A 26215-nucleotide genomic window follows, 5' to 3' on the forward strand; every position below is an offset into this window, starting at 1 on the left:
TGAAAAGTGCCCATTGCAGATAGAGCTCAAATTCGAAAAACAAACACATATTCATGTTCCCCCGGCTCAGCGAAGACCAAAAAACCATGAGTTTTGTAGATCTGATGTCTCCTTGCGGAGATAGCCCATGTTATATCTTGCATTTGTTAGGAAAAACTGCTTATAGCATGAAAAGTGCCCATTGCAGATAGAGCTCAAATTCGAAAAACAAACACATATTCATGTTCCCGCGGCTCAGTGAAGTCCAAAAAACCATGGCTTTTGCAGATCTGATGTTTCCTTTCGGAGATAGCTCATGTTATATCTTGCATTTGTTAGGAAAAACTGCTTATAGCATGAAAAGGGCCCATTGCAGATAGAGCTCAAATTTGAAAAACAAACACATATTCATGTTCTCCCGGCTCAGCGAAGACCAAAAAACCATGAGTTTTGCAGATCTGATGTCTCCTTGCGGAGATAGCCCATGTTATATCTTGCATTTGTTAGGAAAAACTGCTTATAGCATGAAAAGTGCCCATTGCAGATAGAGCTCAAATTCGAAAAACAAACACATATTCATGTTCCCCCGGCTCAGCGAAGACAAAAAAACCATGAGTTTTGCAGATCTGATGTCTCCTTGCGGAGATAGCCCATGTTATATCTTGCACTTGTTAGGAAAAACTGCTTATAGCATGAAAAGTGCCCATTGCAGATAGACCTCAAATTCGAAAAACAAACACATATTCATGTTCCCGCGGCTCAGCGAAGTCCAAAAAACCATGGGTTTTGCAGATCTGATGTTTCCTTGTGGAGATAGCTCATGTTGTATCTTGTATTTGTTAGGAAAAACTGCTTATAGCATGAAAAGTGCCCATTGCAGATAGAGCTCAAATTCGAAAAAGAAACACATATTTATGTTCCCCCGGCTCAGCGAAGACCAAAAAACCATGAGTTTTGCAGATCCGATGTCTCCTTGCGGAGTTAGCCCATGTTATATCTTGCATTTCTTAGGAAAAACTGCTTATAGCATGAAAAGTGCCCATTGCAGATAGAGCTCAAATTCAAAAAACAAACACATATTCATGTTCCCCCGGCTCAGCGAAGTCCAAAAAACCATGGGTTTTGCAGATCTGATGTCTCCTTGCGGAGATAGCCCATGTTATATCTTGCATTTGTTAGGAAAAACTGCTTATAGCATGAAAAGTGCCCATTGCAGATAGAGCTCAAATTCGAAAAACAAACACATATTCATGTTCCCCTGGCTCAGCGAAGTCCAAAAAACCATGGGTTTTGCAGATCTGATGTCTCCTTGCGGAGATAGCTCATGTTAAATCTTGCATTTGTTAGGAAAAACTGCTTATAGCATGAAAAGTGCCCATTGCAGATAGAGCTCAAATTCGAAAAACAAACACATATTCATGTTCCCGCGGCTCAGCGAAGTCCAAAAAACCATGGCTTTTGCAGATCTGATGTTTCCTTGCGGATATAGCTCATGTTATATCTTGCATTTGTTAGGAAAAACTGCTTATAGCATGAAAAGTGCCCATTGCAGATAGAGCTCAAATTTGAAAAACAAACACATATTCATGTTCCCCCGGCTCAGCGAAGACCAAAAAACCATGAGTTTTGCAGATCTGATGTCTCCTTGCGGAGATAGCCCATGTTATATCTAGCATTTTTTAGGAAAAACTGCTTATAGCATGAAAAGTGCCCATTGCAGATAGAGCTCAAATTCGAAAAACAAACACAGATTCATGTTCCCCCGGCTCAGCGAAGACAAAAAAACCATGAGTTTTGCAGATCTGATGTCTCCTTGCGGAGATAGCCCATGTTATATCTTGCACTTGTTAGGAAAAACTGCTTATAGCATGAAAAGTGCCCATTGCAGATAGACCTCAAATTCGAAAAACAAACACATATTCATGTTCCCCTGGCTCACCGAAGACCAAAAAACCATGAGTTTTGCAGATCTGATGTCTCCTTGCGGAGATAGCCCATGTTATATCTTGCACTTGTTAGGAAAAACTGCTTATAGCATGAAAAGTGCCCATTGCAGATAGAGCTCAAATTCGAAAAACAAAACATATTCATGTTCCCGCGGCTCAGCGAAGTCCAAAAAACCATGGGTTTTGCAGATCTGATGTTTCCTTGCGGAGATAGCTCATGTTATATCTTGCATTTGTTAGGAAAAACTGCTTATAGCATGAAAAGTGCCCATTGCAGATAGAGCTCAAATTTGAAAAACAAACACATATTCATGTTCCCCCGGCTCAGCGAAGACCCAAAAACCATGAGTTTTGCAGATCTGATGTCTCCTTGCGGAGATAGCCCATGTTATATCTTGCATTTGTTAGGAAAAACTGCTTATAGCATGAAAAGTGCCCATTGCAGATAGAGCTCAAATTCGAAAAACAAACACATATTCATGTTCCCCTGGCTCAGCGAAGTCCAAAAAACCATGGGTTTTGCAGATCTGATGTCTCCTTGCGGAGATAGCTCATGTTAAATCTTGCATTTGTTAGGAAAAACTGCTTATAGCATGAAAAGTGCCCATTGCAGATAGAGCTCAAATTCGAAAAACAAACACATATTCATGTTCCCGCGGCTCAGCGAAGTCCAAAAAACCATGGCTTTTGCAGATCTGATGTTTCCTTGCGGATATAGCTCATGTTATATCTTGCATTTGTTAGGAAAAACTGCTTATAGCATGAAAAGTGCCCATTGCAGATAGAGCTCAAATTTGAAAAACAAACACATATTCATGTTCCCCCGGCTCAGCGAAGACCAAAAAACCATGAGTTTTGCAGATCTGATGTCTCCTTGCGGAGATAGCCCATGTTATATCTAGCATTTTTTAGGAAAAACTGCTTATAGCATGAAAAGTGCCCATTGCAGATAGAGCTCAAATTCGAAAAACAAACACAGATTCATGTTCCCCCGGCTCAGCGAAGACAAAAAAACCATGAGTTTTGCAGATCTGATGTCTCCTTGCGGAGATAGCCCATGTTATATCTTGCACTTGTTAGGAAAAACTGCTTATAGCATGAAAAGTGCCCATTGCAGATAGACCTCAAATTCGAAAAACAAACACATATTCATGTTCCCCTGGCTCACCGAAGACCAAAAAACCATGAGTTTTGCAGATCTGATGTCTCCTTGCGGAGATAGCCCATGTTATATCTTGCACTTGTTAGGAAAAACTGCTTATAGCATGAAAAGTGCCCATTGCAGATAGAGCTCAAATTCGAAAAACAAAACATATTCATGTTCCCGCGGCTCAGCGAAGTCCAAAAAACCATGGGTTTTGCAGATCTGATGTTTCCTTGCGGAGATAGCTCATGTTATATCTTGCATTTGTTAGGAAAAACTGCTTATAGCATGAAAAGTGCCCATTGCAGATAGAGCTCAAATTTGAAAAACAAACACATATTCATGTTCCCCCGGCTCAGCGAAGACCCAAAAACCATGAGTTTTGCAGATCTGATGTCTCCTTGCGGAGATAGCCCATGTTATATCTTGCACTTGTTAGGAAAAACTGCTTATAGCATGAGAAGTGCCCATTGCAGATAGACCTCAAATTCGAAAAACAAACACATATTCATGTTCCCGCGGCTCAGCGAAGTCCAAAAAACCATGGGTTTTGCAGATCTGATGTTTCCTTGCGGAGATAGCTCATGTTATATCTTGCATTTGTTAGGAAAAACTGCTTATAGCATGAAAAGTGCCCATTGCAGATAGAGCTCAAATTCGAAAAACAAACACATATTCATGTTCCCCCGGCTCAGTGAAGACCAAAAAACCATGAGTTTTGCAGATCTGATGTCTCCTTGCGGAGATAGCCCATGTTATATCTTGCATTTGTTAGGAAAAACTGCTTATAGCATGAAAAGTGTTCATTGCAGATAGAGCTCAAATTCGAAAAACAAACACATATTCATGTTCCCGCGGCTCACCGAAGACCAAAAAATCATGGGTTTTGCAGATCTGATGTCTCCTTGTGGAGACAGCCCATGTTATATTTTGCATTTGTTAGGAAAAACTACTTATAGCATGAAAAGTGCCCATTGAAGATAGAGCTCAAATTCGAAAAACAAACACATATTCATGTTCCCCCGGCTCAGCGAAGACCAAAAAACCATGGGTTTTGCAGATCTGATGTCTCCTTGTGGAGACAGCCCATGCTATATCATGCATTTGTTAGGAAAACCTGCTTATAGCATGAAAAGTGCCCATTTCAGATAGAGGTCAAATTCGAAAAACAAACACATATTCATGTTCCCCCGCCTCCCCGAAGACCAAAAAACCATGGGTTTTGCAGATCTGATGTCTCCTTGCGGAGATAGCCCATGTTATATCTTGCATTTGTCAGGAAAAACTGCTTATAGCATGAAAAGTGCCCATTGCAGAAAGAGCTCAAATTCGAAAAACAAACACATATTCATGTTCCCGCGGCTCAGCGAAGTCCAAAAAACCATGGGTTTTTCAGATCTGATGTTTCCTTGCGGAGATAGCTCATGTTATATCTTGCATTTGTTAGGAAAAACTGCTTATAGCATGAAAAGTGCCCATTGCACTTAGGGTGCACCCGCCTCTCTGAAGACCAAAAAACCATGAGTTTTGCAGATCTGATGTCTTCTTGCCGAGATAGCCCATGTTATATCTTGCATTTGTTAGGAAAAACTGCTTATAGCATGAAAAGTGCCCATTGCAGATAGATCTCAAATTCGAAAAACAAACACATATTCATGTTCCCGTGGCTCACCAAAGACCAAAAAACCATGGGTTTTGCAGATCTGATGTTTCCTTGCGGAGATAGCTCATGTTATATCTTGCATTTGTTAGGAAAAACGACCCCTGAGGAACTCCACAAACGAGAGGCCTCGGGGTGGATCTCTGCCCTCCCGTCAACACCGACTGCGAGCGGCCGAGATAGGAGAAATTGGTGCCTCCCACTCCCAGCCCCGAGACGACGCAGTAGGATACCATGGTCGATGGTATCGAAAGCCGCTGAGAGATCTAATAGGACTAGGGCAGAGGAGCAACCCCTGTCCCGAGCCCGCCAGAGATCATTCACCAGCGCAACCAATGCCATCTCCGTGCTGTGCCCGGGCCTGAAACCCGATTGGTATGGGTGCAGATAATCAGTTTCCTCCAGGAACAGAGGAAGCTGATGTGCCACCATGCTCTCAACAACCTTCGCCAGAAAGCGAAGGTTGGAGACTGGACGATAGTTATTTAAAATAGCCGGGTCCAGGGCAGGCTTTTTGAGGAGGGGTCTCACCACCGCCTCCTTCAAGGCAGCGGGGAAGACACCCTCCTTCAAAGAAGCAGTTATTACTGCCTGGAACCAGCCTCGTGTCCCCTCCCGAGCCGTATAATCCAGCCAGGAGGGGCACGGATCCAACAAAACAAGTGGTGGAGCTCAGCCTCCCCATGAGCCTTGGTGGAGCAGTGGGCTAATGCCTCCTTAAGTAACACCAGCTGCCTGCAATTAGTGCAGGTTCGCATCCCACCAGGCTCAAGGTTGACTCAGCCTTCCATCCTTCCGAGGTAGGTAAAATGAGGACCCAGATTGTTGGGGGCAATTAAGCTGACTTTGTAATAATGCCGCTTGGGGGGTGTATGAAAGCCCTAATAAGCAGGCATATACATAGAATGAAGGCTACTGCTAAGCTTGTAAGCCGCCCTGAGTCTTCGGAGAAGGGCGGGATATAAATGGAATTAAAATAAAATAAAAATAAAAAAATGATCCTGTCCACATCATCAGGGGAAACAGGATCAAACTCAGTCCAGATAACATGCTTCGCCCAGGTTCGCCTGGTGCGCCATTGCGGCTCTATCTAGACCGGGATGCCTTGCGTACGGTCACTCATGTGCTCGTGACCTCTCGTTTAGACTACTGCAATGCTCTCCACATGGGGCTGCCCTTGAGGACCACTTGGAGGCTCCAGCTGGTGCAGAATGCAGCCGCGAGAGTTGTGTTGGGAGTCTCCCGATACTCCCATGTTACACCTCTGCTCCGTGAGCTGCATTGGCTCCCAGCTGTCTTCCGGGTGAGATTCAAGGTGTTGGTAATGGTCTTTAAAGCCCTACATGGCTTGGGTGCGGAGTACCTTAGGGATCACCTGCTGCCAGCGTCAACTTCCCTCCGCCCTGTGCGCTCCCACAGAGAGGGCCTCCTCAGGGTGCCACCGGTCAGAGAATGTCATCTGGTGGCCCCCAGGGGGAGGTCCTTCTCTGTGGGCGCGCCGGATTTGTGGAACCGTTTACCAGTTGAGTTCTGGATGGCGCCCGACCTGCGCTCCTTCCGACGCGATCTAAAGACCTACTTGTTCGAACAAGCCGGCCTGGCCTGATGGGTGATGGGTTTGGGTTTTATTATTGTTTTAATGTATTTTAACTTACTGCTGTAAGCTTTTGGGCACCTTGTTTAATCTCTTTTTAATTTTTGTATTCTTGTATTTTATTATGTATTGCCCTGTTCACCGCCCTGAGTCCTTCGGGAGAAGGGCAGTATACAAATAAAATAATAATAATAATAATAATAATAATAATAATAATAATAATAATAATAATAATAATAATAATAATAATAATAATAATAATAATAATAATAATAATAATAATAATAATAATTATTATTATTATTATTATTATTATTATTATTAGGAAGCAATGTATGGGTGCATATTTCAAAGGCAATCAGGAGAAAAGGCAACAAAACACTAGAAAGCTCAAATTTGTGGGCTATGAGCCTGGCTCAAAGTGCTATTGCTTTAGTGATGGGAGCAGAAGGATAGTAATTTCCAGATCTGCTAGCTTTGCAGAGCAGAATTGGGGCAGAACTGATGCCAATTCTGGGGAGGATCCACTTTGTGATGGTTACTCACTTAGTGATTGTGTCACTGTTCAGGGAGAAGCTGAAAAAGGACACGAAAAGGAATCAGAAGAAGACGGTGGCTCTGATGTGAAGCAGGAAAGGGTTGACAGTCAAGAGCAGTCAAAGCCACACAGGTCAGAGTGATGGAACAAAGTGATTCCACCTAATAGGTATTCAGCTGGGAAAGGTGTAATGTGTGTGGTATGAGCCAAGAATAGTTTCAGGAAGTATTGGCACTACCCAAAGTGGAGCAAATGAAGTGGAAAGAGACCATGGACAAAGAAATGAAATCCATGGATGAACATAAAGTGTTCACCTCTATGACTCTGCCTCAAGGTTAAAAAGCTGTAGGATTTAAATGGGTACACAAAAAGAAAGTGTTACCCAACAATGAAGTCCAATATAAAGCAAGATTAGTGGCACAGGGGTTTTTGCAGAAGAAAAATGTGCACTATGAAGTATTTGCACCAATGGTAAAAAGTGAAACTATAAGGTTGGTACTAGCATTGGCAACAGCACGTGGTCATAAAATTTGGCACTTTGATATAACCACAGTATTCCTCAATGCAGAGTTGGTGGAAGAAATTTACATGGTTCAAGCACCAGGGTATGAAAGTAAAAAGGCTGGCACTGTGTATAAATTGAACAAGGCCATTTATGGGCTGAAGCAATCAGCCAGAAACTGGAACATCTGTTTTGATATGGCATTGAAGGGTCTTGGGTTCAAGAGTTGTAAGGCTGATGGTTGCATATATACTGCAAGGTTCCATGGTGGGGATTGCCAATTATTAGCATTTGTGGATGATCTTTGCTTCATTGCAAAGGATCTGGCATAGCTGAAGGAATTTGCTAATCAATTGGAGAAAAAGTTTGAGTTGAAAAGACTGGGTGGAATACAAAACTATCTTGGTGTAGATACAAAAAACTGAGAAAGGTGGCTACATTCTCAGTCAAAGAAGGAAAATTAAACAGCTGTTCGAGACCCTATACCATTTCAGACAAGTGGCTATCCAGTCTCTTCTTAAAACCCTCCATTGATGAAGCACCCACAACATCTCAAGGCAAGCTGTTCCAATGGTTAATTGTCCTCACTGTTAGGACGTTTCTCCTTAATTCCAGGTTGCTTCTGTCCTTGAATAGTTTCCATAGTTTCTTGTCCTGCCCTCTGGTGCTTTGGAAAATAAATTGACCCCCTCCTCTTTGTGGCAGCCTCTCAAATACTGGAATACTGCTATTGTGTTCCCCAAAGTCCTTCTTTTCTCTAGACTAGTCAAACCCAAATCCTGCAACCCTTCTTCATGTTTCAGTCTTCAGTCCTTTATCATCTCGTTTGCACTTCCTCCAAAACCTCAACATCTTTTTTGTAATGTGGTGACCAAAGCTGGATGCAGTATTCCAAGTGTGGTCTTACTAAGGCTTTATAAAGCGGTACTAATATTTCATGTGATTTTGATTCTATGCCTCTGTTTATACAACCAAGGATTGTATTAACTTTTTTGGCTGCTGCCACACATTGCTGACTCACGTTTAATTAATTGTCCACTACGACTCCAAAGTCCCTTTAACAGTTACTGTTTTTGAGCCAGGTTTCACCTAATCTGTACTTGTACCTTTGGTTTTTCCTGCTCCTTCTCCTGTAAATTGTTTTGCGTAGAAAACAAACGTACAGCCACTCCAGCATCTTACGAAAACCTGTAATTGCAACCTGTGCTCTATCACGGGAGAACTCCCACACTTACACATAATACTCCTCTCTCCTCCTCCTCCTCCACAGAGATTTTCAGCCTCCCCCCTCCCGCTCAGTCCAGCTACCATAGAGATTACTCAGCGGAAGTCTGAGCTGGACGCTCTGGCTGCTTGACTCGGAAAAGCTCTACGGTGTTTGGGCTTTGCAGGAAGAATCCTGAAGGCAATTGGGAGCGCCGACTCTAATCGGTATGGAAAGGAGAAGCGGGAGTAATGAGGTACTGGAGGGACTGTTGCTATGTCGAGGGGAAGTCTTAACCTCCCTTCTTTTTCCATCTGAGTTTTTCAAAGCCAGAAAGCAGCTCCAGAAAAGAGTACGTTGGGAAACCGCGTTCCCTACCCTGTACTTGATTCAAAGCTCGGCATCTCCGCTTCTAAAGGGAGAATTAACCTCCTGGAATAAGAGAGTGGAAAGCTTCCTCTTCCCCCTTTAAGATCACTTTATCATCTCTGCCGTTAGCAGCGAAACAAAATGTAAAGAATTCCACGCCCGCCTTCCCTGACTCGTTCAGGAGTCCTGAGAGCAAACTAAGTCTTCTCTCTCTTAGACTAGACTAGAGGATCCTTTCTTGAATGCGACTGTATGGTGTATATCTGCCTGATGTACATCCTGGGGGTGCAAAATGTAACGCAACCACTATAGTCATAGAGGATGTGTATTTCTAAGTAACTCTAAAGCTTCCAAAGGATATTTTTTTGAGGTTGTAAAAGAAACTTCATGAAGTGGTGCAAACTCTTGTTGCTAGTTTTGTTTTACACTTCTTGGTTTGCCAGATGCAGTTTTTCTTTCCTGAAAATATTTGGGTGACCCACAGCATGACATGCTGCAAATGGTATAGGGATGTAGTTTGAGTTACAGTTTTTTAACAGGCTTTATTATGCTAAGCAACTGTTTCCCTAGACATTTCCCAGAAGTACCCTTCTAGAGAGTTTAACTGCTGTGTTGAAGGTGGATTAGTAAAGAAGAATGATTTGTGCCAGAATAGAACGGAAAATGGCAGTATTGGAAGAAGAATTAATTGCCTGAAGAATGATTGGGAAGTTTTAGGGTGTTGTCAATATTTCTGACATGACTCAGCTAACTACAAAGTAATTTATGTTTATTTACTGTGAATTACTCTCATGTTCTTGCAGGCATGTGCCATACATTTTGGACTGATTGTATTGTTTGTGTGCTAAATTTCTAAATTTATTGATATAAGACACTGAATCTGATCATCTTTAGCAGTTTCCTAGATAACTGATCCTGTGTTTTTGATAATCTTTTTTTCTTTATCACTATATTTTTCAGAAGAGCTTTATATTATGACACAATTATTAATTTGATGAGCTTCCTTACCAGCCTTTTTTTAATAGCAATAGCACTTAGACTTATATACTGTTTCACAGTGCTTTACAGCCCTCTCTAAGTGGTTTACAGAGTCAACATATTGCCCCCAACAATCTGGGTCTTCATTTCCCAACCTTGGAAGGATGGAAAACTGAGTCAACCCTGAGCTGTTGAGACTTGAACTGCCGAATTGCCAGCAGTCAGCAGAATTACCCTGCAATACTGCATTCTAACCATTGCACCACCATGGCTCTTTAGGCTGGTATTTTCCATGCATTAGTACTACAACTTGGCATTTGGTCAGCATGATTTGGAATTTTGAGAGTTGTGTCCCTAACATATGCTATATGGTTGGAGAAGTATATTTCACTTTAAAAAATTGTTTACATGTGGAACCTAATGTACATAATAAAGTGATGCTCTTTCCTTCTTCTGTTCCAGGTAATACTATGAACTGTAATGTTTATTTCTAAAATAAGATTTTTTGAGGGAAAGAATTTATGGACAATTTCAGTTTTTATAAGTAATGTCAATTCAGTTTCTTTTAGATAAATATGTGTACCTAGCATTTAGTTCAAAAAGTCTTTGGAGTAGACAGAGAACTGGGAAACTACACTATTTTTACAGACCTGAACTTTTTTGGAGGATAAGCTATGCTTCTCCTTTTAGAGTATTACATACAAGCAGCCAATACTATAAATGGACAAGAGGCAAAACAGAGTGGCAGAAATACTTCTACTGCCATTACTGTTTGGGTTACAGAATTTCTAAATTTAGCACTTCTAAGGAATTGACCAAAACCAATCGCATGTCGCGATTGAAGAATACTTTAGAATCTGTCTCTAAGGCTGTGTGTGGCACTCACAGTGAACTAGTTTCACGGTTAGCTCGTCTAAAACCTCATTCTGCTATACTGAAGAAATCGGTTGAAGCTGATGGGACGGAGAACAGCTTTTTTATCAGCTCAGAAAAATACAGAGAAGTCTCAAGTGAAATCTATCAGAAGGATTATGATGATAACTTACATGAAAAAAAGACTGTGTCTGCAGATGAAGTCTTAGCATCAGTCAATACCAATCAAGGTTCTTTGAAAGATCCCTCAGATATTAAAAATAGTCTTTTTCACGTTAGCAAATTTGCTACAAACTTTGGGGAAACATACAACTTTGTAGCCCATCATATCAACTGGTATTTTAGAACTGCTGCAATGGATCAAGAGAAGAAAGGGAGTGTTCTCCCCCCTAACCCACCCAAACAGAGTGAAAAATCATTTAATTCCTCAGAAGATGACATTTTAAGTGATGAAAACAGGATGAGTGCAGTATCTGCCTTAGTATCTGCCTCGCAGTCATCAAATTCTGGAAAAGTACCTTCTCCTTCAGCTTCCAGTAAAAAGGGTATTTCAAATTTTCTTTCTTATCCTAGTAACAGTGTACAGGCCTTTGTGGATAGTTATATTGGAGGCCTGGTACCTAAATTACGATCTGATACAAAATCTGCTGTGCAGGAAAACACTAAAGAACAGGAACAAGAAGACATGTTGAAAGATAACAAAGATGACAAACGTGCAGAAGAGAAGGAAAAGAGGCTAAGTCTTCAAAGAGAAAAGGTACATGTCTTGTAGATAAGAGTTTATAACACATTAATCGGCAACAATACAAGAAAAAGTTTTATCAACAGCAGTAAATTGAAATCCCTCTCATCATTATTACTTCAGGGGAAACTCTCAGGCCTCTGCTGTTGTAGATTTCAAGTTCTATCAACCAATAGCATGATAACATTTAGAGGACATCAGGCTGCTTGTTCTTGGTATATTTAGAGCCATATACTCTCACTCACAGTTATATGACAGTATGCATGGTAAAATATATTTTGGCATGAATGTTTACCGTATCTTAAATGAGGACAAACAATTTAGTTTTGTATTAAATGGAATAGATGGGCACCATGTTAGTCTACGGAAGGTGCTATTCATGCATATATAAAATGTTGCATATCACTGTCTTGGGAACAGAAAATGATGTATAAAATGGATGTATAAAACCAGTCTTACCTGCTTATTTCAAGGCAACTTTTAGAAATCACAAATATTTAGCTGTTTTGAGACTTGGGGAAGTCTGTGTTACAGAGTTGTAGACTTACTAGAATTATTATGCAGTATGAATACAAATTCACATCCATGAGTGGACATGCACACACAAAAATACATGTGTTGAACACTTCCAGTTTTATTGAACAATGTGCTACTGAAGACCTAATTTGTTAAAAAAACAACACTAAACTTAATTTCCTTTATGATGCCTATATGCTGGTCAATACTCCCAAATAAGTCACAGCAAAACTGTAAAAAATATTAGTGGACAGAAATGTGTTTATTAGATTATCTTTACTAAATTGATTTTTGTGGATCTGAGAAGAAAAAAAATCTTTGATAAAATTGGGTCTGACAAAACTGATGATTGTTTTACTAATCATTTGCTAGTTAGCAGGAAAAAAAATCAAGAGTAGAAAATCCATGGCTATCTCCCTGTTGTGAACTACATCTCAAATAAAATAAAATAAAAATAAATAAATATCACTTAGTATGATTAGTGATAGGAATGCCAAATGATGTATTCAGTGTTATCTGAATAATTGGCATAAACACTGTTGTAAATGATTGACTGTTTAAAGATATATTTATTTCAATTCATATAGCTGCCAATCTCATGAAAATGACTCTGGTAGCTAACAGTTAAAACTAGCAAGAAAATAAATATGTAACTAACAGCTGAGATAAACCAACAGACAAGAATAAACACATTCATTTCACAGACAAACATCTTTTCTTGAAAAATAAAGTTACAAAAATAATTCAGTTTAAAATATGTTTTTGATGTATTTCAGTAACAACCTTAATATATTTATTTTTAAGTAGTGAAACCAGGATAAAAGGTGAAAGCAGTAAGGCTTTGTTCACATATTTAATAGGGAGCAAACCATATTAAGCTCAATAGAACCTACATTTCTGAATCCATAATCCATTTATTATGAAATATTTATGAATTAGGATTTCTATCAAAGTGCACAAAATTACTGTTTCACTGATAAAATATTTAAATATATGCTACATATTTTTCATATTTGGAGAAGAATAAATTATGTGCACATACTTTTTTCAAATGGCTCAATGTACTTAATTATTTTGCAAATATTTCCCTGATATTTATAGGGTTTTGTTTTTTTTCAGATTATTGCAAAGGTTAGTGTAGATAATAGAACTCGGGCTTTAACTCAAGCATTGAGAAGATCATCTACTAGAAGAGTCTGTATCAACAGAGTTGAAGAACTGACATACCATCTGTTGGAATTTCCAGATAGTAGAGGAGTCGCCATTAAGGTAATATCTGACTTTAAGGAGGCATGATGTCCCAGCAGTTAAAGATGCTGGGCTTGTCAGCTGGAAAGTCAACACCCTGCGTTCACGACCCGAGCACCATGCAGTGGCGAGAGTTCCTGTTACTTGCCCCAGCTCTAACTAGCAGTTCAAAAGCATGGAAGTGCAAGTAGATAAATAGGTGCCACTGGTGGGAGGATGACAGCGTTCAATGTGCGTTGGCATGATCATAGAATTGTCTTTAGATAACACTGGCTTCCACAGCTAAGAAACGGAGATATGTACTACCCTCTAGAGTCAGACACAACTGGACAGGGGAACCCTTTACTTTTTTCTTACTTTAAATAGGGAGTGGCTCCTAGTTTTGTGACAGGGAAACGCGTATTTGTTCTGGAAGTAAAAGTGAATGGGACATTTTATCCTGTAGTTTTTACATATAATTCTAAATTTGCATACCTCTTTATATCTGAACCAATAAGAATCAAGGGTTTTAATACTTTGTATAATGGTGGGCAACCTGTGAACCTTCAGTTGATTTATTTGGCCTGCTAGTAGTGAATCTCTTCATTACTTGGCAATTTAAAAGGTGAGGAGAAAGTGAAAAGAGTCAGAAATAACAATGTGGATCCAACCACTTTTCACTTTAATAGCCCACCCTTTGCCAATTGTCACCACTCCAGATAAATTGACTCTAAGAAATAAAGTCCTGGACAGATTTCTGACCTCATATCAAAATTGTACAATAACTATTTCTGGCGTTTATAATTTTTTAAGAATATAGGACTATAGTATAAACTGTTCTGAAGATAATTGAATTAATTTCTTTGTGATAGTAGAAACTGACTTAAGTATATATGTAGTTATAGCTGCTGTATTCTTTGTAATTTAGTTGTTTTCTTATACTGACCTGTAATTTAAAATGTTAGCCATAATTACAGTTTTGGCAGCTAAAAGATTCCAGCAATTTGTTAATAGTTTGTTCAGAAATAATCTTGGTTGATTTCACTATTTTCTCACAAATTGCTCAAGAGTTGAGGGCAAGTGTTAAATGTAAAGGTTATCCTTACTTTCATTTTAATATTAGGGAACTTGTACATAAAATAGTTTCAGGTGTGTGGTATAACAGGATTATCAGCAAAAAACTTTATTTTTATTATAGGAAAATGTCATTCCATACTTGCTGAAACTTAGGCAGACAAAAAATGAAGCACTACAGGCTGCTGTGAGAGAAGCCTTGGCTGTGATTGGCTATACAGACCCAGTAAAAGGGTGGGGCATTCGAATTCTTTCCATTGATGGTGGAGGAACAAGGTATTTAATTTAGATGCTGTCATATAAGCATTTTTCTCTTAACTCACCAGCAAAACAAATGCTCATAGAAATCTTATGGCTTGAAAAGGCTTATGAGTGAAATTGAGGTTTTGGTGATTTATTTTTACATTTTTATATTGTTATCTTGTCCCTGAAACAATATTTTTTATCATGCCTGATAGATGTGGGATAACATTTGGTCAATTTGATTAAAAAAAGGCCTTGGTTTGCATATTCAGTCTGGAGGTTACACGGAAACAGGGCAGAAGAAAATTCAGATGTCATTCATGTGCTAAATGATAGATTGCTGGTGTTAGTATCTGAGAATAGCATTCAGACTTGATTTGCGCAAATCTTGGTGGTACATTAAATTGAAAAGTTAGTAATTAATGTGAGGTCTCTTCAAAGATTTGAATTTATATCTCCCAGTCCTAATGTAATAAGTAAACAACACTGGTAGTTATCTGAATTAAATTAAACTAGATTTTTTTATTTGTATTTATGCAATTTATTTTCTGTTGAGTTCAAATTTGCTAAAATGATTAAATGAAAATTTAAAAATATTAAAATTGATATTAAATGAAACCAAATGTTTTTATTTATGCATTTATTTCTTAATAAAGTGACTCTGGGACCTTAAAATCATAAATATAGAAACATTAAAATAACAGGACTCAGATAAAAAATATTAAGTTTGATAAAATAGTTTAAAAACTAATAAGTTTGCATTAATAAGAACTCTTTCACAATTATGATAGCCAGCTAATTGTTTTCATAAAACCCCAAATCATTGAGAGTTGGGCAATAGACAAATATATTCATATTATTAATTTTATTAATAATTACAATGATGAGATTTTGGAATATTAACTAGAGAGAATATTACGCTCTTGATCAACATTTCCCCTTCTGAGTGACTTACATTTTCAAGTGAAATTCCAAATTGAAAATATAAGCACTACTGTATTCTGTGCAACACTTGATGTCCACATTGTTAATTTAAAGAGCTGTTCCAAATTTTCTGTCAGAACAATAAGTCAAGATTATACATTACAAGAGTCACTTGGTTCCTCAATTCAGTATCTAGTGTTTTAAACAACAAATGTGTAAAATACTTGGGTTTGTTTTTGGAGCTCTCCAGCTAGAATTTTGAGAGTTGTAGTACATATAGATAGTGGTTATTTAGTGGTTGACTCATTTAGCAATTGTTCACAGTTATGATGGTAATGGTAAAAGTAACATAACACCCAATCCTTGTATTTATTTGTAGGTCTATAAAGCATAGGAAAACTAAAATACAAGTAGTCCTCAACCTAGGACCATATTTGGGATTGGAATTTCTGTTTTTGTGGTCATAAGTCATGTTGCCACATGACCAGACCTGATCTATCAACCATTTCTGTAACTGTCTTAAAACAAATCACTTTGCTCCTTAAACAAATCATGTGATTGTTAAATGCACCATGATCATTAAGTGAATTCACTCTCCCTAATGGTTTTTTTTGTCAGAAACTGGCAAAGAATTCAAAATTGCAATCACATGACTGCAGGATGTGGGAACTGGTCATAAATGTGAGCCAGTTACCAAGAGCACGCATTGCAATCATGTGATTACAGTAGGTGGGACAACATTTTGGGACAGTCAGAATGGTTTTACCGGCCATAAAACATCTTTTCTGAATTTTCTGAATTTTCATAACTTCAGATAGTAGTTAAACTATCTGTAAGTCAAGGAGTATCTGTAGGGTCATAAGCACACTTGCAATTTCATTTAGCAACTTTTTACTTAATTCCTATATTGCTGGTCTCAGTTGTGATTGCTAAATGAGGACTACCTGTATTAATGTATAAAATACGTAATGTGTGTCCCTAATTAAAATATATTACATTATGTATTTAGGTTATAATAATTGTTATTCTTAAGCAATGAATTAAACTTTCATTGATGGACTCATATTATTTTAATACTATATAATTTTAAAGTTAAAGTTCAAAATACTATATAATTTTAAAATTAAAGTTCAAAAACTGAGAATGCGTGCAGTTCTTCAAACTGATATTTAACATCTATCAGACAGAACTACTTTACAGGTAGTCCACACTTATCAGCTGCAAAATTCAGTGACTGTTTGAAGTTATAATGGTACTAAAAAGTTTACAATCAATCCTAGTGGCTGTCACATTGTGCTTTGCAACCAGTGTGCATTTATGATGGTTGCAGTGTCCTGTAGTCATATGGTCACCATTTGTGATCTTCACAGCTGACTTCTGACAAGCAAAGTCAGTGGAGAAGCTGGCAGGAATTTGTAAGTTGTGGTCACATGATGTTATGCTTAATGGCCTCTGGTGATTTATTAAATCAGGAGTCCTCAAACCCTGGCCTGCAGCCCACTACCAGGCCTTCAGCCTTTCCGAACTGGGTGCAGAAGTGGCAGACACCCACTCGCATTCTTGCAAGCTCAAGCAATGGACGAGCGCATGCACGCTCAGACCATTTGTATGAGCAGTAGGTGTGCGTACCTGCCACTTGCAGAAATGGAGCTGCATGCATAGCTCCCCTGAACCATGTGCAGAATCATCCCCTCTTCCTCCTCCTCACTGGGCTGCAAAGCTGAAAAGATTGGGGAACTGTGCTAAATAACTGCAGCAGAAATGACGTAGGTCCTGCATTGTCACCATGATGTTTCACTTAACGGCCAAATAACTTAGAGATAGGGTTGCTAGTCCCAATTGTGGTCAGTAAGTGACTACTTGTATTAATATCTTTATTGCAACTTAAATACAAATTTCTTCATAAATATAAACGTTTCAAAAGTTTAGAAATACTTCATTGACATATTTGAGTTTTAAGTTCTTTACAAAAAATGCAACCTTACAATAAATGTACTAGTAATGATATAGGTTTCCTGATCTGGAGTACTTTGAAGGATTGACACCGTTTTCTTCTGTTGGCTGAATAGTCTTAATAATAATAATTAAGCATAATAATTATGCAATAATAAGGGTTATATATAGTTATAATACTAATTTTGCAAACAGAAGCTTTACTTGGAATAGCTTACATCTTGCAACAATACCTTTAATACCACACAGCCTAAACAATTGGTTGGCTGTGTGATCAACCATAATAACTATAGCAACAAAAGGGGCAGCAATAATACATAATATTATTAATTATTAAGCATAATGATTATGCAATAATAATAACTATTTTTGTTGTTGTTGTTAGCTGCGAAGTCGTGTCCGACCCATCGCGACCCTATGGACAACATTCCTCCAGGCCTTCCTGTCCTCTACCATCTTCTGGAGTCCATTTAAGCTCACGCCTACTGCTTCAGTGACTCCATCCAGCCACCTCATTCTCTGTCGTCCCCTTCTTCTATTGCCCTCCATCTTTCCCAGCATTAGGCTCTTCTCCAGTGAGTCCTTCCTTCTCATTAGGTGGCCAAAGTATTTGAGTTTTAGCTTCAGGATCTGGCCTTCTAAAGAGCAGTCAGGATTGATCTCCTCTAGGACTGACCGGTTTGATCGCCTTGCAGTCCAAGGGACTCGCAGGAGTCTTCTCCAGCACCATAGTTCAAAGGCCTCAATTCTTTGGCGCTCAGCCTTTCTTATGGTCCAGCTTTCACAGCCATACATTGCAACTGGGAAGACCATAGCCTTGACTATACGCACTTTTGTTGACAGGGTGATGTCTCTGCTTTTTAGTGTGCTGTCTAGATTTGCCATGGCTTTCCTCCCTAGGAGCAAGCGTCTTTTAATTTCTTGGCTACAGTCCCCATCTGCAGTGATCTTGGAGCCCAGGAAAATAAAATCTGTCACTACCTCCATTTCTTCCCCATCTATTTGCCAGGAATTGAGAGGGCCAGATGCCATGATCTTGGTTTTCTTAATGTTAAGTTTCAACCCAAGTTTTGCACTCTCCTTCTTCACCTGCAACAAGAGGCTCTTTAGTTCTTCTTCACTTTCTGCCATTAGAGTGGTATCATCTGCGTATCTTAGGTTGTTGATATTTCTTCCGGCAATCTTAATTCCAACTTTTGATTCATCTAGCCCTGCCTTTCTCATGATGTGCTCTGCATATAAGTTAAATAGGCAGGGCGACAGAATACAGCCTTGCCGGACTCCTTTCCCAATTTTGAACCAATCAGTGGTTCCGTGTCCAGTTCTCACTGTTGCTTCTTGACCCGCATATAGGTTTCTCAAGAGACAAATAAGATGGTCTGGTACTCCCATATCTTTAAGAACTTGCCACAGTTTGTTATGATCCACACAATCAAAGGCTTTAGCATAGTCAACGAAGCAGAAGTAGATGTTTTTCTGGAACTCTCTAGCTTTCTCCATGATCCAGCGTATGTTGGCAATTTGATCTCTAGTTCCTCTGCCTCTTCGAAATCCTGCCTGTACTTCTGGTAGTTCTCGATCCACATACTGCTGAAGTCTAGCTTGTAGGATTTTAAGCATGACTTTGCTAGCATGAGAAATGAGTGCAATGGTGCGATAGTTTGAACATTCTTTGGCATTGCCTTTTTTTGGAATTGGAATGTAAACTGATCTTTTCCAATCCTGTGGCCACTGTTGAGTTTTCCAAATTTGCTGGCAAATTGAGTGTAGCACTTTTACTGCATTGTCTTTTAAGATTTTGAATAGCTCAGCTGGAATACTGTCACCTCCACTAGCTTTGTTGTTGCTCAGCTTTTCTAAGGCCCACTTCACTTCACATTCTAGGATGTCTGGCTCGAGGTCAGTGACCACCTCATTGTGATTATCAGGGACGTTAAGCTCATTCTTGTATAGTTCTTCTGTGTAATTTTGCCACCTCTTCTTAATCTCTTCTGCCTCTGTTAGGTCCCTGCCATTTTGGTCCTTTATCATGCCCATTTTTGCATTAAACGTTCCCTTCATCTCTCCAATTTTCTTGAAAAGATCTCTGGTCCTCCCTATTCTATTGTTTTCTTCTATTTCTTTGCACTGTTCATTTAAGAAGGCATTCTTATCTCTTCTAGCTATTCTCTGGAATTCTGCATTCAATTGGGCGTATCTTTCTTTTTCTCCCTTGCCTTTCGCTTCCCTCCTTTTCTCAGCTATTTGCAAAGCTTCCTCAGACAGCCATTTTGCTTTCTTGCATTTCTTTTTCTTTGGGATGGTTTTGGTTGCTACCTGTTGTACAATGTCGCGAACCTCTGTCCATAGTTCTTCAGGCACTCTGTCTATCAGATCTAATTCCTTAAATCTATTTGTCACCTCTACTGTATATTCGACAGGGATATGATTTAATTCATACCTGAGTGGCCTAGTGCTTTTCCCTACTTTCTTCAGTTTAAGCCTAAACTTTGCAAGGAGAAGCTCATGGTCTGAGCCACAGTCAGCTCCTGGTCTTGTTTTTACTGACTGTATAGAGCTTCTCCATCTTTGGCTGCAGAGCATATAGTCAATCTGATTTCTGTGTTGACCGTCTGGTGATGTCCATGTGTAGAGCCGTCTCTTGGGTTGTTGGAAAAGAGTGTTTGCTATGACCATCGTATTCTCTTGACAAAATTCTATCAGCCTGTGCCCTGCTTCATTTTGTACTCCAAGGCCAAACTTGCCTGTTATTCCAGTTATCTTTTGGCTTCCTACTTTAGCATTCCAATCCCCCATGATGATAAGGACATCGTTTTTTGGTGTTAGTTCTATAAGGTGCTGTAGGGCTTCATAGAACCGGTCAATTTCATCCTCTTCAGCACTGGTGGTTGGGGCATAGACTTGGACTACTGTGATATTGAATGGTTTGCCTTGGATTCGAACTGAGATCATTCTGTCATTTTGAGGATTGTATCCCAGTATTGCTTTTCCTACTCTTTTATTGACTATGAAGGCTACTCCATTTCTTCTGAGGGATTCTTGCCCGCAGTAGTATACCTGATGGTCATCTGAATTAAATTCACCCATTCCTGTCCATTTTAGTTCGCTGATACCTAAGATGTCGATGTTCAGTCTTGTCATCTCTTGTTTGACCACGTCCAGCTTTCCTTGATTCATGGATCTTACATTCCAGGTTCCTATGGAGAAAAAATCTTTACAGCATCGGACTTTCCTTTCACCACCAGACACATCCACAGCTGAGCGTCCTTTCGGCTTTGGCCCAGTCGCTTCATTCTTTCTGGCGCTACTAGTACTAGCCCTCTGCTCTTCCCCAGTAGCATATTGGACGCCTTCCGACCTGAGGGGCTCATCTTCCAGCGTCATATCGTTTTGCCTTTTGGTACTGTCCATAGGGTTTTCATGGCAAAGATACTGGAGTGGGTTGCCATTTCCTTCTCCAGTGGATCACGTTTTGTCAGAACTCTCTGCTATGACCTTTCCGTCTTGGGTGGCCCTGCACGGCATAGCTCATAGCTTCATTGAATTACGCAAGCCCCTTCGCCACGACAAGGCAGTAATCCATGAAGGGGAATAATAACTATATGTAATGTGTAATTATATAGTATTAAAATAATATAATACTAAAATATATAATAACATTAGCAGGTGCTGAGAGCATAGGGAACCTGTCTTCTTTTTAGAAAGTCACCATCTCAAACTCATCCCAATTCACATCCCCAGACCAACCCACAACAGTTCAACCTGCCCTGATCAGTCACAGTTGAGTTGAAGTGAATCTGAGCCACCTTATCCTTCAGATATTTATTTGTTAGATTTTTATCCTTTATTATTTTTAAGTAAAATCTGATATAATAATATAATTATGTTATTGCATTATATTATGTTATATTCTAATGAAAGGTTTAACCTGAATAATCATCATATCAGCCTAATCAATAATCTTAGTGGTACATTATACTTGGAATTATTGTGGTTCCTAAGTCACCAAAGCATTTACAGCATGGAACTGAGTCAATAAAAGAAATTGGAAAGCAGCTACTGCTGTACAATCTCAGTCTGGTGATTATCCCAACGTTTCTGAGCATACACATATACGTACATGCTTAAAGGATGGTATAGCAGAAACTGTTGTGATTTGCCCGCTATTCCAGTCGAAGTATCTTCTGGGAATGTGCATGAAAATACCCAGAAGAATCTAGAATCTCAGAGAAATTGGATCAAATCTTCACATGGTTATCCCTTCTCTGAACAGATAGAATGGGATGCTTTGCTCATCAATGAAATTTCAAATGATTTGTATAGTCATAAAAGGCAATCACAACATGATGATCTTACACCATTTTGTTAGCAAAATTCTCTTTAATGACTAGAAATGCTTTTTTTTATTTTTTATTTTAATGCTCTAAATTTCTTTGGCACTTTTAAAGGACTACCCTAACTTGATTTGTGTTTAAAAGCTACAATTGATTTAAAGATAGGATGACAAAAAGCACTCTGAGCAGATTATTTTTCTTGATAAAGAAAATTTTCCTCTGTAAAATGCAGCTCTTCATATTTTGTTCAGTCACTGATTTTTTGCACTAGTTTCTCTAGTACTATATGTTATACATTTGATATCAAATCAGAAAATAATAAAAGAAAGCAAAAACTTTGTCAGTCATAGGAAAAGAATCTTTGGATCTAAAATTATTCTGTTGTTTAATCACCATAGCACACTGCCAAGCTTTTTATTGTAAATTATTTAAATGATATTGATTTTAATTTTTGATTTAGACTTTATTTGCATTGGTTTTACTATTACACATTATATTTTTAATTGTAAACAGCCTTGAAAGTTTACATGAAAGCTAGACTATATTGATTTATCAATGAATAAACAAATGTTATTCAAAATACTTTATCACTATTATGTTAATTTATTGACATTGGTTACAGTACACAGCAAAAAGGTAAGCACAATCTTCTAGAGAGAAATTCCCTGAAGATGGGCTCCACACGAGTCCAAAAGCTCAGAAGACTAAACCTGTAGTCTCAATTGGATCCTGCAAAAAGATAAATGTTTGTAGGCAAATTGCACAGAATAAGAGGAAGTACATAAGACCCAAACTAGTATAGGTTTGTCTTCAATATTGCCCAAAATATGTTTAATATTCTTTTATCTATTCCCTGTTTGTGAAATATATATAGCTTGGTGAAGAGTTCTGGAAATTTTTGCTAAATGAAAATTTAATCTTGTGCAATTTTGGCTTTATACTAAAGGTTTTAATTAATAAATTGTAAGTCTGTGAAGCCTACCTTCATTAAGTTAAGCTCTAGTGGGACTTAGTTTTAACTAAAAATGTATAGTTTTGCAATGTTAGTTTCTTAGTTACTGGTCTGGGACGTACATCTCACTATCCTATTTGAATCTGCTTAGTTTGTGTAAAGCCACAGTTGTGGATTATAAGTCATTTTATCACAGCCTTCCCAAGTGTGCACTCTCTGTAAGAGTCAACTTCAATACCCAGAATTACCTAATTTGGAAAGCCGCTACTGAATTCAGCTGGTAGCTGAAATTTCTTACCCTTGGAAAATCCCTGTATTAGAGAAAGGCTGGGTTAACATATTATACAATCTGATTAGTTACGGTTCATGCAATCAGCCCTTCTTAACCACGGCAAAGTGCTCTGTGCTCTGTGCAGATTGACACCATGTTATGCCAGTAGACAGATGTTCAAGATTGTGGATACATCAGTTGGTTCATCAATAGATTGTTCATCAAGTCTGTGTTGTGATTCAGGGTCAGCCTGTGGGTTCGGCAGTTGGGTCGGATGACTCAGATGAGGGGGAGGAGGGGGGTGTTGAAGAACTTGCTGATGATGGCTTTGAGGCTCCGCAGAGCCCCCAGCCAGGCCCCTCCCACCTGGTGGAGACCCAGCTGTGTGAGCCTGACAGCGTGGATGAAGATGACCCACAGCTGGCCCTGTTCAAGGACGCCCGACGCAGGAGGCAGTCAAGTAGGAGTAAACAGAGGAAGGCAATGGGGCTTCTCGGAAGGAGGGAGAGAGAAGCCACGCCCTGAACTCTTTATAAAGGACTTGTGTGGGGAGGGCTGGTTTGCTGAAAGCAACCGCTCAGATAGTGTTTCAAAGCTCCGGTATCTTGGTTCGTGTCTTGTTTGTTTTTGTAATAAATTTGGCAGACGTATTCCAGCCTCCTGCCGTCTGTAAAGGGGTTGCCTTTTCTGCAAGGCCGGTAGCAGGCTGGTACAGAACAGTCTGTTCCATTGAATTCCCAAACTGTCTTTTGGGATGGAGTGCACAGGACATACTGTGCAATAATACAATGGAATATTTCTGATTTAACCCTATGTAATAGATTGTAAGTTTCAACTTAACATTAAGACCCCAGATTGTTGGGGGCAATAAGCTGACTTTGTAATAATGTTGCTTGGGCCCCCCCAAAAGCCCTAATAAGCAGGCATATACATAGAATGAAGGCTATTGCTAAGCACATTGATTGTGCTTAGATTGTAAGCCGCCCTGAGTCTTCGGAGAAGGGCGGGATATAAATGGGATTAAAAAAAAACCAAGATCATAGCATCCGGCCCTCTCAATTCCTGGAAAATAGATGGGGAAGAAATGGAGATAGTGACAGATTTTATTTTCCTGGGCTCCAAGATCATTGCAGATGGGGACTGTAGCCAAGAAATTAAAAGACGCTTGCTCCTGGGGAGGAAAGCCATGGCAAATCTAGACAGCACACTAAAAAGCAGAGACATCACCCTGCCAACAAAAGTGCGTATAGACACGGCTATGGTCTTCCCAGTTGCAATGTATGGCAGTGAAAGTTGGACCATAAGAAAGGCTGAATGCCAAAGAATTGAGGCCTTTGAACTATGGTGCTGGAGAAGACTCCTGCGAGTCCCTTGGACTGCAAGGTGATCAAACTGGTCAGTCCTAGAGGAAATCAACCCTGACTGCTCTTTAGAAGGCCAGATCCTGAAGTTGAAACTCAAATACTTTGGCCACCTAATGAGAAGGAAGGACTCACTGGAGAAGAGCCTAATGCTGAGAAAGATTGAGGGCAAGAGAAGAAGGGGACAACAGCGAAGGAGGTTTTTTTAAAAAATCCCATTTATATCCCATTCTTCTCTGAAGACTCAGGGCGGCTTACAATTTTAAGCACAAACCAATGTGCTTAGCAATAGCCTTCATTCTATGTATATGCCTGCTTATTAGGGCTTTCGCCCCCCCCCCCAAGCGGCATTATTACAAAGTCAGCTTATTGCCCCCAACAATCTGGGTCCTCATTTTACCTACCTCGGAAGGATGGAAGGCTGAGTCAACCTTGAGCCTGGTGGGATGCGAACCTGCACTAATTGCAGGCAGCTGGTGTTACTTAAGGAGGCATTAGCCTACTGCTCCACCAAGGTGGCTGGATGGAATCACTGAAGCAGTAGGTGTGAGCTTAAATGGACTCCAGAAGATGGTAGAGGACAGGAAGGCCTGGAGGAACGTTGTCCATGGGGTCGCGATGGGTTGGACACGACTTCGCAGCTAACAACAACAAATAGATTGTAAAGCTCCTCCTAATGTTAAATGCTTGTTTTTTGCTTAGCAAATGATAACTTGTATAACAGCACATTTCTCATATTCTTTAGGGGCTTAGTGGCACTTCAGACTCTTCGTAAATTAGAAGAGCTCACTGGAAAGCCCATTCATCAACTTTTTGACTACATTTGTGGAGTGAGTACAGGTAAATTTTCCTGAAATACTATTAATGATGGAAAAAGCCAGTTATTTCTTTTGGAAATGATATTGATGTATTGAAAATTAAAGATGGTTTAATTTTCTTTTTAGATTTACATATCATATCAGATTTATTGAAACCAAACAGAACAACAGAAAAGTGATAGATTAACAAGGGAAGAAACTGAAAGGGTATCAAAGCAATCTCTTAGGAAAATATATACCAAATGGGTTGAAGACCTGGAAACAGCAGGACATATAACTTATTTTCAATTTCTGTATTTGTACATTTTTTATATTTATGTCACTGTTCACCGCCCTGAGTCCTTGGGGAGAAGGGCGGTATACAAATCAAATAAATAAATAAATAAATAAATATTCATCTGGAACTCTACTGTGACTCAGTATTGTAGGTTATCCTTGTATAAAACATGAGCTAACTTCTCACACATAACCAAGTTCTGCTTCAAAGTATATGCAAGAAGACGGGATTAAGCGTTTATTCCTGCCCTGTTCTGTTTTGTTGTTCAAAATAGGGTAACTGGTTGATTTAACACATTTTGTAGTAATAATGTATCGCATATATTGCAGTGTGTTCTGAATAGAGCTGGTAAGTAATGTTTCAGGTGTCACACTATAGTCTTGAACACCAGGTGGAGCTGTACATGAATCTTTAATTATCATTCCTTAGTTTTTCACAGGGATGCCTTCAGTGAGATGTGCAAATCTTCAGAACAGATAATATTTATTCAATTTCTATAGCCGCCCATCTCAATCAATGACTGGGTGGCTTGCAATTTAAAAAATATATTACAATTAAAACACTAGAAACATTTTAAGGATTAAAAAAATGCATATCAGCAAAACTAATTTTTTTAAATGTTATATATGCAAACCACTATGTAATGTCATCAACCATCCTTTCATAAACTGTGACCTTCCAAATGTTTTGGACTACAACCCTCAAGTACAAGAACACTGCTATAAAGAATAATTAG

General features: G+C 39.2%; 1 protein-coding gene across 4 annotated transcripts in view; it reads left to right on the forward strand.

Moving 5' to 3' along the window:
* The first annotated feature begins 8744 nt into the window (after positions 1-8744).
* PNPLA8 (patatin like domain 8, phospholipase A2) overlaps positions 8745-26215 on the forward strand; it is a 70680-nt gene continuing 53209 nt past the window's right edge. Inside the window, exons 1-5 of one of the 4 annotated variants that reach the window (XR_014026971.1) lie at positions 8745-8823; positions 10377-11544; positions 13165-13314; positions 14471-14622; positions 25130-25214. Coding sequence is in view for 3 of the 4 variants with exons in the window: in XM_081331616.1 (XP_081187742.1) it covers positions 10462-11544; positions 13165-13314; positions 14471-14622; positions 25130-25224 (1480 nt within the window). In the remaining variant the exon portion in view is untranslated. Of the gene's footprint in view, positions 8824-10376; positions 11545-13164; positions 13315-14470; positions 14623-25129; positions 25225-26215 lie in introns of all 4 variants that reach the window. The other 3 variants (XM_081331616.1, XM_081331617.1, XM_081331618.1) reach the window with 3 other exon arrangements.

Source organism: Vipera berus (assembly GCF_964194415.1).
Source record: "Vipera berus genome assembly, chromosome: 6".
Classification (NCBI taxonomy): Eukaryota; Metazoa; Chordata; class Lepidosauria; order Squamata; family Viperidae; genus Vipera; species Vipera berus.